The sequence below is a fragment of the Mobula birostris genome, chromosome 9, assembly GCF_030028105.1.
Source record: "Mobula birostris isolate sMobBir1 chromosome 9, sMobBir1.hap1, whole genome shotgun sequence".
In the NCBI taxonomy this organism is placed as follows: domain Eukaryota; kingdom Metazoa; phylum Chordata; class Chondrichthyes; order Myliobatiformes; family Myliobatidae; genus Mobula; species Mobula birostris.
In genome coordinates, this window is record NC_092378.1 from 118,381,648 (window position 1) to 118,397,205 (window position 15,558).

Here is a 15,558-nt window from a genome sequence, read left to right on the forward strand (position 1 = left end):
CCGACGATCTCTGGAGTTGTAAAAGCATTTTGCTAACTGCTACAATACCATGGCACCCATGGAGAGGGACGTGTCGGCAAGGTGCAGATAGGTTAGTGAAGCCATTTGTTTGCCATAATGTTTTTCAAGGTAAGATGCATGCAATTTAATAACAGTGACAGGAAATACTAACAAAGTGCTTTATTGAAATAAAGATCTTTTCTTGTTCTCTTGAGTTAGCCTAATACTGAAGGACTGTTTGAACTGCTGCTGGGCGGTGTCTTCTACACCATGGGAATGCTGTTCTTCAAGAGCGATGGACGGATTCCATTTGCACATGCAATATGGCACCTCTTTGTGGCCATTGGTGCCGGGATCCATTACTATGCTATCTGGAAGTATCTGTACCGCCCTGAAATGCTGGATATGAGGACATCAAAGTGATCAGATTGTAACTTGTGACAGACAATGTTTGTCTACAACCACAGTGAAATTAACAAGACATTGCAACGATCTCTGGACTGTGCAATTGATATGTGAATGTCAATGCTGCAACTCCAATATTTTCTTCAGCACTGAAACGCCAAATTTATGGCCAGTATTAAACTCAAAAGCATGTGCACACATATCTGAACATTCCTGCAAACTTGACTGGATGGTTCTCAGAACTGCATGCATCTGAATATTATTCTATTAACTGTATAATTTTATAGTCAGATGTCTCCCCTCAAAACACTTGAATTATTATTGGCTGTGTTTTTTGTAAGACACAGGTACATTTTAATGGATCTTTTTCTGTGAAAAGAGTGCCAAGAGAAGATCATATTTTCTAGAAGACACTTTATTAACTATGAGGCACATAATGTAATACATTTGCTAGAAACTGGACTAGTTGAAAATCCATGAAAGCATCTGAACTATTTTGGTTAATTGGCAGAACTGGGAATATGTCTTTAATTGTTGATGTTGGCAATGATTCAGAACCACTCTAGGAGTAGTGAAGATAGGACTGAAACAAGCAGAGCCACTGCCTCACAGCATCAGAAAGTCAGGTTCAATACTGACCTCGGGTGCACTCTGCATGGAGTTTGCACATTCTCTCTGTGACCACATTGGTTTTCCTTGGGTGCTCAGTTTTCTGCCCACATCCCAAAGACATGGAGGTTAGTAGCTTAATTGGCTGTTGTAAAATTGCCCAAATGTGTAGGTGAGTGGTGGAATCTGGGGGAAATAGATGAGGCAAGAATAAAAAAGTGTAAATGAATGCTTCATGGTCACTTAATGAGTTGAAGGGCCTGACAACTTGCTGTCTTTCTACATGACTCTATGAAATTGGTCTTCATTCACCCTTTAACCAGTGTGGTACAATGCCTTACAGCTTGGGAAGAAGCAAAATATGACTGATTCCATACTGGCCTTATATAAATTGTAGGCATTCCAAGCAGTTGGCACACACACTTCCTAATAAGGGGCACAATAATCTTTCCTGAAACCTCATTACGAATCTATCAGCATTGGCGTCAAGCCAGTTTGACTGAGGCTTGCTTACCAATTCCAGATTCCACTGACCCTCCTGTGGAGTAGCAGTAATGTTTCCTGTCCCAAAATGTTCTTCAGAGCTACTACACAATCTCATCTCTCCAATCCTGCCCATCTCCTCTCCTCACCAGTTACAGGAATTGTTTGGACTGCTGCCCAGGAGGCAAGTGCCCTAAATTAAATTGAATCAAACAGGGCAGTCATTCTTTTGGATGCAGCTCAACCTCCTTGTCAACGAAAGCCTTGCATCCAAGACACATTTAAATCTCTTAGTCCCAGCCTCGCAAGGTACATCATGAATTTTTAGTCCAAAAATTAAAATAGGCCTTGGCTATAATAAAATGTTAGCTCCATTTCTATAGGTAATTTGCTCCTTAAGGGACATTAACATCAAAACTTTCTTTTAACTCACATTTTGCTTTCTAATTTCTAATAGTCTTTCATCTTGGGAGCACCAAATTCTTCAGGATATTATTTCATTTGAGTTCAAAAAGTTTCTAGCCATGACCCATATGTCCAGTCATCGTGGCATGATAGGCTGTCTTTAGTTATTTAACTGTGGAGTACACTCACCTTCGAAATCATTTTCTGCTCTGGGGGGAAATGAATTGCCAGTTTTAATTCCACAACACTATTTTAGAGGAATTGGGGGCCATTGTCATACCCATGAGCCTACCCAACTCATCAACAATGTGTATGAAACCACTGGTCAGCTTTTTCTTCACAATCATCCTGTTCGTGTATGCAGTATTTTACTAAGGAGAGTTTCCTATTCTCAATAGCCTTTTTTATTTCAAATTTTATTGCATGTTCTTTTGCATTCTTAATTATCTTAAAATTAGCAAATTAAAATCAAACAATAATTAAAATGACTACAGTTACGTTTCCAAGTGAGTAAACGTGGAAGATTCTGGTCACTTAGCTATAGGAAAGATACCATTAAGTTGGAAAGGGTACAGAAAGGCTTCACAAGATCTCTCATACTGAATCAGTATACATGGTAATTGGGTTATGCATGTGATGTTTATAGCACAATAAAGTTATGTCAGATAACCTCAATAAAATAAAAAATCAACTCAAAATGATTAAAGATAACATTATAGACCATAAGGTGTAAGGACAGAATTAGGCCATTCAGCCAATTGAAATTCTTGGTAATTTCATCCTGGCTGATCCATTTTTCCTCTCAACCTCATTCTCCTGCCTTCGCCCCATAATCATTCATGCCCCATAATCATTCATACCCTGAGTGATCAAGAGTCTATGAACCTTTGCTTTAAATACACCCAATAACCAGGCCTCCACAGCCGCCTGTGGCAACGAAATCCACAGATACACCACCCTCTACCTAAAGAAATTCCTCCTCTTCCCCTTTCAAAATGGACGTACCTCTATTTTGAGGTTGTGCCCTCTGGTCCTCGACTCCCCCACAATAGGAAACATCCTCTCCACATCTACTCTTCTTAGGCCTTTAACATTTGATAGGTTTCAATAAGATCCCCCATCATTCTTCTAATTCCAGCAAGTACAGGACCAGATCCATCAAATGCTCTTCATACAATAACACATTAATTCCCAGAATCATTAGCATGAATCTCCTCCAAATCCTCTCCAATGTCAGAACGTCCTTTCTTAGATAAAAGGCTCAAAACTGCTCAGAATACTCAAAGTGAGGTCTCAACAGTGCCTTTTAAAACCCCAGCATTACATCCTTACTGTTATACTCTAGTCCTCTAGAAATGAATGCTAACATTGCATTTGCTTTACCCACCACTGACTCAACCTGCAAGTTAACCTTTAGGGAATCCTGCACGAGGACTCCAAGTCACTTTGCACCTTGGATTTTTGAATTTTCTTCCAGTTTGGAAAATAATCTACGCCTTTACTCCTTCTACCAAAGTGCGTGACCATACATTTCCCAGACCTATATTTCATCTACCACTTCCTAATCTGTCCTTCTGCAGCCTCCCTGTTTCCTCAACGCTACCTGTCCCTCCATCAACCTTCACATCATCTGCAAACTTGGCCACAATGCCATCATTCCATCATCCAAATCATTGATACATCTCGCGAAAAAAAAACCCAATTCCAACACAGACCCTTGAGGAAAACTGCTAGTCACTGGCAGCCAATCAGAAACCCTTTGCCTCCTGCCAATCAAATTTTCTGAGTTTTCCACAATGAAGACGGATGCAAAATATTTAGACAGTTCATTCTCCATTTCCTTTGATCCTATTACTACCACTACAGTGTCATTCTCCAGTGGCCATATATCTTGTACTGCCTCTCTTTTACCTTTTATATATCTGAAGAAAACTTTTGGTATCATCTTTGATACTATTGGCTAGCTTAACATCATATTTCATCTTTTAGTTGCCTTCTGACAATTTTTAAAAGCTTCCCAATCCTCTAGCTTCCCACTAATTTTGTTTTATAATATGCCCTCACTTTTGCTTTTATGTTGTTTTTGACTTCTCTTGTCAGCCACCATTGATCATCCATCCTTTAGAAAAGTTCGAGATGTACTGCATCTATCCTGCGCTTTCCAAATTTCTCCAAGAAACTCCAGCCATTGTTGTTCTGCTGTTATCCCTACTAGTGTCCCCATCCAATCAATTTTTCCCAGCTCCTCTCATGCCCTTACTCCACTATAATACTGATAGATCAGACTTTAGCCTCTCCCTCTCAAATTGCAAGGTGAACTCTATCACATTATTTTCACTGCCTCCTAAGGGTTCCTTTACCTTGAACTCCATAATCAAATCCAGTTCATTTCACAACACCCATCCAGAATAGCCTTTCCCCTGGTGCTCTAAAAAGGCATCTCATAGATATCCTACAAATTCTCTGTCTTGGGATCCAGCAGCAACCTGATTTTCCCAGACTATCTGCATATTGAAATCCCCCATGACTATAATAACGTTGCCCTTTTCTATCTTCCATTGTAATTTGTTGCCCACATCATAGCTGTTGTATGGAGGCCTGCATATAACTACCATCAGGATATTTTTACCCTTGCAGTTTCTCTACCCACAAGGATTCTACATCTTCGGATCCTATTTCAGCTCTTTCCAAGGATTTGGTTTTATTTTTTACCAACAGAGCCACCCCACCCCCTCTGCCTAGCTGTCTGTCCTTTCAATGCAAAGCATATCCTTAGATATTAAGCTCCCAACTATGATATGGTGGTTTGCCCTTGCTAAAGTGAGACGAACAATTCTTGGCAGGGCTGGGCTCAATTAAATGCAGATGTTGATGATGTGCTGCACAAATTTGGCAGGTACATGAATAGGAAATGTTTAGTGTTATGGGTCAAGCACAGGGAAATGGGATGAGCTTGGTTGTGCATCTTGGTTGGTGTGGACAATCTGGGCTAAAGGGTCATTTCTGTGCTGTATTACTCTGTGACTCTAAATTGTTGTCTGTACTGGATAGCTTGACTTGTAAGGAGAGACTGGATAGATGGGGGCTGTTTTCCCTGGAATGTAGGAGGCTGAGCAATAACTTTGTACAGTATATAAAATGTACCTGTACTGTCATCCCTCAGGATCATAGATAAGGTCACAGTCTTTATCCCGAAGTAGAGGAATCTAAAACAAGAGGGCACTGGTTTAAGGTGAGAGGGAAAAGACTTAAAAGGGGCATGAGTGGCAAGTATTTTTACACAGAAAGTGGTAGGAATGAGTTGCCAGTTGGAAGTGGTAGAGTTGGGTACAATTACAATGTTTAAATGACATTTACACAGGAACATCAACAGGAAAGGTCTGGAGTGATATGGAGCCAAGCACAGGCAAATGGGACCAGCTCAGTTAGGCCTTTGGTTGGCATGGAAGAGTTGGGCTGAAGGGCCTGTTTCCCTGCTGTATAAATCAACAACTTTAATTAAGGCCTTTTGGGGATACCTAGTCTCAAACCCCTGCTTTTCCGGCAGAAATACAATGAATTATTTCATAAAATCTTAGAGGGTCTCTTTGTGATTTTAATGATTGTCTCATTTTGGTTACTATGGGGAGAGTCATTTACATATTAGGTCAAACACTCTTCATTGAAACAGTGTCTGATGAAGGGTCTTCAGCTCTGTCCCTCTTCCCACAGATGTGGTCTGACCTGCTGAGTATTCCCAACAATTCCTGGTTTTGTTTTAGTTTTCCAGTATTTATAGTTTCTCTTTCAGTTTTGTTTATGTGAAGGAGCTTGGATTATCTAACCAGTGACAGAATAAGTTAAGAGGATACATACTGCCTCAAGACAATTTCCCAACCTGGATTTTAGAGGAAGATTGGTAAAATCATTATTTTTGCTAGTGTTGGTTTAAGATCAACACTAGCAAACATACATCCACTACAGAATCTTTCGTCTTTTGGCCCCTACCTCAATGGTTTTGGTCTTACGTTCTGCTGCTTTCCCTACATATTGTAGCTTAGTCAAAAATGGGATTCTTATCTTGAACCATGACATCATGTTAGCGGGTGGGTAGAACAAAACACCACATAGAAAATATTAAAGCCTTCAACTCGTAACTTAAAACATTGATTTACTGAAACAAAGCACGTGCAAATAAGGAACCTAGTTTGGTTAGCTTAATTCTTTCATGGAATAAAGGCATCACAAGCCTACACGATGAAAGGTAAGGACTTGTAAAACTCACCAAATCATAGAATTGTTTTAGCACTGTTTTATACCTACCTCTAGTAAAGCCATCTGGTCGGTTGGTCAGTACCATCTCCCTGCTCTGTCCCTACAGCCCTGTAGGTCAGAATCAGAATCGGGTTAATTATCACTGGCACGTGTCATGAAATTTGTTAACTTAACAACAGCAGTACAATGCAATACAGGATTATATAGGGGAAAAATAAGTATATTAATTACAGTAAGTATATACATATTGTTAAATTAAAAATATTGCAAATACAGAAATAATAAAAGTGAGGTGGTGTTCATGGGTTCAATATCCATTTAGGAATCAATGGCAGAGGGGAAGAAGCTATTCCTAAAATGCTGCGTGTGTGCCTTCAGGTTTCTGTACCTCCTTCTTGATGGTAACAATGACAAGGGAGCATGGCCTGGGTGATGGGGTCCTTAATGATGGACACTTCCTTTTTGAGACACCACTCCTTGAAGATGTCTTGGATACTATGGATTGTAGTACCCAAGATGGAACTGACCAATTATATAACTTTCTTTAACTTCTTTCGATCCTGTGTAGTAGTGACCCCCCCGCCCCTGATACCAGACAGTGAAACAGCCTATCAGAATGATCTCCACAGTACATCTGTAGAAGTCTTGGGTGACAAACCAAATCTCTTCAAACTCCTAATGAAATATAGCCACCGTCTTGCCTTCTTTATAGCTGCATCGATATGTTGGACCAGGTTAGATCCTCAGAGATCTTGATACCCAGGAACTTAAAATTATGCACTCTCTCCACTTCTGATCCCTCTATGAGGATTGGTTTGTGATCCCTCATCCTACCCTTTCTGAAGTTGACAATCAGTTCTTTGGTCTTACTGACATTGAGTGCATGGGTGCTGCTGCGACACCACTCAACTAGCTGGTATAATTCACTCCTGTACACCGTCTCATCTCCATCTAAGATTCTGCCAACAACGGTAGTATCATCAGCAAATTTACAGATGGTGTTTGAGCTATGCCTAGCCACACAGTCATGGGTTTGTATTTTTTTTTACACCCATTCAATAAAGACATAGATTGATTCTATTTCCAACTATAATACTTGCTATAAGCAAGAGGAGTTCCAGATTCTAATTACCATGTGGATAGAATCTATGTTCCTTGAGCTGTCTGCTGATAGATATTGCTTCCCTGTTTTTACCCTATAATATATCATGATATCATATAGAGACAGGAATATACTGTATTTTCAAAATGTTGTACAATATGACTTAAACACGAGAAAATCTGCAGATGCTGGAAATTCAAGCAACACACACAAAATGCTGGTGGAACGCAGCAGGCTAGGCCACCAGCATTTTGTGAGTGTTGCTACAATATGACTTAAATAGGTCTTGGCCAGTAGTAAGCTTTTTCATTGCCTTTGATGTTTGTCCTTCTTAATAATAAAAGTTAATGGATTTGAGAAATGCCATTGAATGAAGCCTTGGCAAGTTATAGGTACATGCAGTAGACATGATGTGATTATGTAGAATGGTAGGAGGGTTGTCAAATCAAGTAGTTTAGTTGACTCTGTGAAATGTTGTTCACATGTTACCAACAGCTCCTTAGGATGACCCAGACTATTGTGCTACATAGATGATTCAGTATGTTACTCACATCTGACAACTTACTGGTGTTTCCTCAAGTTCCTGATTAGCAGCCTGTGACGATCAAGGGAAGGTAACCACAGTTGACTTCACACAGTCCTTTTATAACTGGATCCATGCTGAAACCAATATTGTCAGAAACATAAGAGATTCCGCAGATGCTGAAAATCTTGAGCAAAACACAGAAAATTGAGGAAGGATTCAGCAGGTCAGGCAGCATCTATGGAGAGGAATAAGTGGTCAATGTTTCAAGCAGACACCATTTCTTTCCATCCTAATAAAGGCCCTTGGTCTGAAATTGTTGTTCCTTTCTGCACATGGCACGTGGGTGGCAACCTTGCTGTTTCTTTAGCAACACAAACATGAGGAAATCTGCAGATGCTGGAATTTCAAGCAACACATATAAAAATTGCTGGGGAACACAGCAGGCCAGGCAGCACCTATAGGAAGAGGTACAGTTGACGTTTCGGGCCAAAACATCGACTGTACCTCTTCCTATAGATGCTGCCTGGCCTGCTGCGTTCCCCAGCAATTTTTATGTGTGTTATTTCTTTAGCATTTGTTTTTTTTACGAGGCCGAGTTGCTAGCGCAACACTCAATCCAGCACGATGGAAAGCGCGCAAGGAGCTGGCCGGATTCAAATCCAGGACCACTTGCCTCAAAGTCCAGTGTGGATGCCACTACACCACTGGCCAGCGTTGGCCTGAAATGTTGACTCCAAATTCCACTCCAAAGATGTAGCCTGACATGCTGAGTTCCTCCAGCATTTTATGTGTTTTCAGTATTGTCTAAGGCCCCTGTTCTGAGAAGCCAGAATGCGCAGCAAATTGGTTTGTGTTTACAGTAATCTAATCAGAAGACTATCATTGTAATTCATGGTATCACACAGCTAAGAAAGTCAGCATCGATACCAATGTGCCAATACCCCAGAAATGTTTTGCCTCACAAGTGTATAACTTACTCAGTTTGAAATGTAACCAATTTGCTTTTCACCAATCAGGCACCTTCCTGCATCAAAAATAATTCTCAAAATCTTGCCAGTGGGTCTTTTATCAAGATCTTTTTTCTAGCTATCCAGCTCCCTGCTACTGGAAATAGGCCATCATTGTTGCTTTGACCAAAATGCTTCATATTTCCTGACAACACTATTTAAAGTTCTACCTTTACTTTCTGTCCTGCTAGGAGAACAACTTCAGCTTCTCCAGTTAATTCCTCTTTCACCAATGCTTGCTGCTACTGAACCAAACTTAGTGTGTCAACGTTTTCTGTTTTTAATCAAGCCCCATTACAGGTCCTCGTTTGTACTGGCCTCTGCTATTCTTGTCAAAGCTTCAATAATAACAAGCATTTTGCTTTATAATCAAGGGCTGACATCACCCAAAGTATTAGTTATGAAGTCTTACCTATCAGTGTTTCTTGAACCACCCAGGGGCATTAATTTTCTTTGATGTTACACTGGCTAATAACCTTTTGTGTTAAGTGTTCTGTATACTATTTTAATACAGTTATTAACCCACTTAATATAAACAGGTTAATAATTTTGTTGAAGTAACACACAAAGGCATTTAAACAGTAACTTATAGTGTACCACAAGTTGAAATTAAATCTGTCTAAGTAATTACTAAGGAATAATCTATTTTGGCTCACTTATTTGAAAAGGAATTAAAAATATCTGGTTCATGGCAAAATTAATTTTCCCATGTGCTCAAGTGTCTTCAAGTCAGTCAAGGACGTTAACTTTTCTAAGAAAATTTGTATTTTCTACTGAATTCCTGCTACATTTTAACTCAAGCTTGACTTGTTAAGTGGGTGAATTTGTTTTACTAGCCACTAACAAAGAGATTCATGAACTCTCCTTCTAGTTGCTAAAATCCAGTATTGTCCTTGAACAACTTTGCTGAGTAAATTTGAGAGACATCAGCTTGACACAGACAATTCTGGGATTCTATCCATTCTTTCTGGAAGAACTGAGTTGCTTTATGAATCTTAGTCTTATGAAACACTGTGCCTCTAGATTTTGTTGAGATCTGTAAAGAGTTGTGTATAGAACCAAATTACACCTCAAAGCTGTGACAAAAGAGAACGCTGTTTGGAAATATTTATGATTACCCAATGCTGAATCAAATACGTGATGCATTATGAGAATTTTAGTCCACAAGCTACTGATGATTCCAAGGAATGGGATTCCCTTAATGCAGCACTACTGTTAACCCCAGAAAGAAAAGTAAAAGAAAATGTTCTGTGAAACTCACTTCAGGAACCTCTAACCCAAGCTGCCTATAACTTGGAGTGATCTTCACTCTTTTAACTCCTCTTTTAACTCTTTTATACTGTCTGCAAGATGATATTGTTGAATGTTAACTCTGCATGACTTGAATGTCAAATGAACCTTTGATACTGACTTTAGATCTGATTAAAATGTAAGAACTGAATGTTTTTGCATCTATATGTATGTGTGATTTGGTGATTTTGTGCTTTTTATATTCAAGATCATTTATAATCCTTTTAATAATTATTCATAATAATATATGGAATACGTCACAGTTTGTATTGTCATGTGAATGATTAAAGAGCAAAGGATGTTCAGCAGTTCAATCTGAAAAGTCTTCTAACAGTATTTGAATGAGACCCTGGGAATAGATTAGATTAAAGACCACTTAATGAGCTCTGAAATAAAATCTCAATTTGCAGAACTGACTCCTGACATACTCTTTTTTTCATTGAAAACATCTTCTGCATCAAAGCCAATACTGGGCATAATAATTATAACCATAAGGAAGCTGTCACTTGCTGGACTTGAGTCACTTCCTTGTCTTTGTTCTTTTGCCCCCAGATGTTAGTGAAGGGAACATGGATTAGGGTAGATTGGGGTCAGTGTACTTATTTCCTGACTTGATTTGTTGTGGGCTGGAGATATAGAGTCCACCTGATTTGCTTCTCTTTATAATAAAATGAAAGACAGGTTAAACTTCAGTTTAATACTGTGGAAACAGAGCACAGTGAATATGCAGTAAGGTCAACATTTTACTCTGTTTAAAACTACTATTGCGTTGCCTTCTTAACTTTCATAAGGGAAAAGTTGCAGGAGTTAGGAAAGTTATAATTTATCCACTTCTGCCTCATCATCTAAACAGATTCCAATTGCTAAGTTTCCCTATCACCTTTACTCAATCTATTAACTAAGTCTAGATCATTTGCCTGACATTGTAAAGTGTACTTAAAACTGAATTATGGCAACAGAAGAAATTGTGAGAGTGAAAGTTACGTTGGAAGTGGTGAGTAAGGGCGGTGTTGGGAGTACTGTACCATCACACAGATGCATCAAGGCATAGACTGGACTTTCCGATGGAGCGGAGAAGCTGAAGACCTATGGTTCACATAGGAAAATGTTGAAGCATTAAAGCATTGAAACATTGAGCACTATGATCAGTTTGGACTAGTTCAGATGAGTAGTATTTCTATAACCAGCCTTTTTGTGAAAATTTATTTGAAATGGCTGAATTTTTCACAAAAGGTATACAAGTTTTAAAATAGAAATTACAAAAGAAATAAAAACTGCGCACACATAAGAAGAAGAGAATTGTAAAAACTACAATTATTTTATTTTGAACAATTCCAAACAAACTATTGCATAAGAAATTTATGTATCATCCTTGTCAAAATTATAGCTTTGATTTTCAGTTTTTCATTTTAACGAGTCAGAGTCACGGAGCTTCACAGCATATGTTTCAGCTTCACAGAAATTGGTCCTTTGTCCCACTTTTTGCTGATCTACACTCACTTGTCTGCTTTGGATTTGTATTCTCCCTTTCCTTACCTATTTATGTGCCTGCTCAAATGTCTCTTATACGTCGTGACTGCATTTGATTCCACTGCCTTCTTCGGCAGCAAGTTCCCAGTATCAAGTACTCTCTGTTTAAAAAAAACCTTTCCCCTCAAGTCCACTTTAAAAGCCCTTCCTCTTATTTTAAACTTATGCCTGACCCCCTATTATGGGAAAATGATTCTGTCTCTACCTTATCTGTGCTTCTTATGATTTTATATACCTATAAGAAATCATTCCTCAGCCTCCTTTGCTCAGAGGAATACCCCACCTATCCAACCTATCCCCATAATCAAAGTCTTCCCACGTCTTGCTGAATTCTCTCTGTATTCTCCCCAATGCAACCACATCCTTCCTATAGTGTGGCAACTAGGTCACAAACTTTGAATCATAAAAGCATCCTTCTACCTCATCCTCTGCCTTCCATCACCAAGATAATTTTGGATCCAGCTAGCTAGCTCACCTTGGATTCCATGTGCCTTAACCTTCTGGAATAGCCTACCACGTGGACCTTTGTCAACTTCCTTACTAAAATTTATAGACAATGCCTACCGTCCTGCCTACATCAATCTTCTTAATTAACTTCTCAAATAGCAGAGCTAAATTCCTTAAAAAGGATTTCCCCAGTGTAAATATGTGCTATCTCTAATCAGTCCCTGTATTTCCAAGTGTACAGAAATCCTATCTCTTAGTACTTTCTATAGTAATTTGCCTACTGCTAAATGAAGTAGGACTCATCAGATTGTAGTTATTTAGTGTGTCCTTGCTGCCTTCTTATTAAAGGAACATTAGCTACTCTGTAATCTTCTTGTCCTCACCCGTTAGCAATAAAAATGCAAAGATCTCTCTGAAGGTCCCAACTATTTCCTCCCTTGTTTCCCATAGCAACTTTGGATAGATCTCACAGACCCTGGAGATTTCTCAACCTTTATGCGTCCCACTAGGTCTAACCAATCATTTTGATTAATATTGAACTGCTCCAGAATACCCATGTACCCCACCCTGAACTGACTTGGTAAGTACAAATGAGAAGTATTCATTTAGAACATCACCTACCAACACACATATATTACATTACCTCTTTGGTCCCTCAGGGTCTGACTACCTCTTCTTGCTGATATAGAATATTCTGATATTAGACCATGATGTCCTCATAATCTAATTTAATCTAATAAAACACACAAGAGCAGAATTAGGCCATTCAGCTCTTTGAGTATGTTCCACCATTCTATTATAGCTGATGTATACCTCTGTACCCTAATCTTCTACCTTCTCCCCATACTCTTTAACACTCTGACCAATCAAGAAACAATCAACCTCTGCTTTAAATATAGCCAATGACTTGTCCTCTGCAACTGTCTGTGCAATGAATTCCACAGATTCACTAGCAACTGACTAAAGAAATTCCTCCTTATCTCCATTCTAAATGAGGCTGTGCCCTCTGGTCCTGGACTCACCCACTATATCCTCTCCACATTTACTCTATCTAGACCTTTTAATATTCAATAGGTTGCAATGAGATTCCACCCCCCACCCCCATTCTTCCAAACTCCAGAGACTACAGGCCCAGAGCCATCCAACACTTATCATACATTGACACTTTAATCACTGGAATCATTCTCATAAACTTTTTCTGGGCCCTCTCCAATACCAACACATCTTTTCTTAGGTAAAGGGCCCAAAGCTACTAAAGTGTGTTCTAAGCAATGCTTCATAAAGCCTCAGTGTTATATCCCTGCTCTTATATTATAGACCTCTTGAAGTGTATGCTAATACTGCATGTGCCTTCCTTACCATCGACTGAACCTGCAAGTTAACCTTTAGAGAATTCTGCACAAGGACTCCCAAGTCCCTTTGCACCTGGTTTTTGAATTTTCTCCTTGTTAAGAAAATAATCTATGCCTTTATTCCTTCTACCAAAGTGCATAACCATGCATCCAACACTGTATTCCATCTGTCACTTCTTTGCCCATTCTCCTAATCTGTCTAAATTCTTCGGCAGCCTCCTTGCTTCCACAACACTACCTATGCACCACAAGCCTTCGTATTGTCCACAAACCTGTCATCTCTGTCATCCAAATCATTGACACACAATGTGAAAAGAAGTGGCCCTAACACTGATCCCTGCGAAACACCACTAGTCAGCAGCAACCCAACCAGAAAAGGCCCTCTTTATTCAGACATTTTGCCTCCTGCCAGTCAGCCAATCATCTATCTTTCCTGTAATGCCACGGGGTCTTACCTTGTTAAATAGCTTGATGAAAACAGAGAAGTAGAGAAATTTCTTTAGCCAGAGGGTGGTGAATTTGTGGAATTTATTACCACAGGCAGCTGTAGAAGCCAGGATATTGGGTGTACTTAAGGCAGAGCTTGATAGGTAATTGATTGGACATGGGATCAAAGGTTACAGGGCAGAAGGCCAGGGAATGGGGCTGAGGAGAGAGAAAAAAGAATCAGCCATGATTGAATGGAGCAGCATACTCGGTGGGCCAAATGGCCTAATTCTGCTCTTCTGTTCTTATGTGCGGCAGTTTGTCAAAGGCCTTTTGAAAATCTGAGTGAGCAACATCCACTGACTATCCTTTGTCTATCCTGCCTGTTATTTCCTCAAAGAATTCCAATAGATTTGTCAAGCAAAACTTCCCTTTAAGGAAACCATGCGGACTTAATAGTACCATAATAGAGTCCAAAATCTTCCCAACCATTGAAATCAGGCTAACTGACCCATAATTTCCTTACTTCTGTCTCCCTTAAAGAGTGGAATGACATTTGCAATTTTCCAGTCCTCCAGAATGGGGTTCTCCTTAATCTTTGTTGTCAAGGATATTTCACAGCAAATTTTTGCCCTAATTTCTCTCTTAAATTGTCTTCTAAACACTCTGCAGTCCTCCCTTGTCCTTTTATTTCTGCTCTTTGTCATTAAATGTTCCCTGATCTTGACGTTTCTGCCTTTCATCCTTACTGGAACCTGAACTCGGATTTATAACCTCAAAAATATATATTTACAAATAATATTTTATTTATGTTTTCCACCATTCTCATATTTAAATAGCGTTAGAGATGTAATAAAAGATAATCCGATAGATAGTTCAAAGCAAAACCGTGGTACAGCGGGAGCAGGCGAGAATCTGCTTCCTACTGTGGAAGAATCGGCGCGGGTGCGATAGGCCGAACGGTTTGTCGGTGAAGCAGGAACCTGAAATCGATGCAATAGATCATTCTCACCTGTAGGTGGCGTGTCTGGTTTAAGGCAGCAACTCCGCGTCGCCTTTTTGTTAACCCCCGTGACGAGTGAGGAGGAGGAGGGCGTATTAGCATTCGGTGCTTCGGGGTTTTCCGTAAGTTCTCGGGAATTGTTGAAGAACAGGGAGGCGAATCGGCGCTCGGTAGTTCGGGTATTTCCGTGAGCTGTCGGGGTCCTGGCTTTGAAGTGCGGCTTATCATTCGATCACCTGGAAGATGAGGGGAGAAGGCAGAATGGAATGAAGAGAGAAGCAAGCAGAATTGCATGGCCCCACGTACGACCAGGAGGAAAGGGGAGCAAATGACAAATAACGAGGTAAGCGTGGTTTTGCAGAGGGATGGGCAGAAGCGCAAGGGTGAGAGAAATTGAGGATGGGGGCGGCAGGCAAGCAGAAGGATAATAAAAACAGGAGAATGCATGTGAGAAAAAGAAAACATGGGAGAGTTAGAGGAGATATCCAAATGCAATGCCCTGGCTAAAATTAAGAGGCAAAATAAACGGAAAAAAAGACGCAAAATATAAAAGGTGAGCGGGTGTAACAAATACCAGAGGAAGCTGTTTAGTAAAAAAACGATGGGGGAATGACGGGGATTAAAGAAGAAGATAGATAGTTGGCCGGGAAGGAACAGGCGAGAGAGAAATGGCTTGGCCCGTTGCTATGGGAAACCGCCCCTGCGCGGTCCAGGCCTTT

At 39.9% G+C, this 15,558-nt stretch overlaps 1 protein-coding gene and 1 long non-coding RNA gene across 2 annotated transcripts in view; one reads left to right on the top strand and one right to left on the bottom strand.

Annotated features, from left to right (window-relative positions):
* mmd2a (monocyte to macrophage differentiation-associated 2a) overlaps positions 1-3,866 on the top strand; it is a 114,509-nt gene extending 110,643 nt beyond the window's left edge. Inside the window, exon 8 of the mRNA XM_072268692.1 lies at positions 220-3,866. Coding sequence (XP_072124793.1) covers positions 220-423 — 204 coding nt within the window. The 3' untranslated portion in view covers positions 424-3,866. The remainder of the gene's footprint in view (positions 1-219) is intronic.
* Positions 1-15,271, bottom strand: part of LOC140203012 (uncharacterized) — a 61,327-nt gene extending 46,056 nt beyond the window's left edge. Inside the window, exons 1-3 of the long non-coding RNA XR_011887262.1 lie at positions 14,849-15,271; positions 7,810-7,918; positions 6,205-6,264 (exon numbers count right to left, since the gene is read on the bottom strand). This is a non-coding gene — a long non-coding RNA (uncharacterized lncRNA). The remainder of the gene's footprint in view (positions 1-6,204; positions 6,265-7,809; positions 7,919-14,848) is intronic.
* Positions 15,272-15,558: the final 287 nt, after the last annotated feature.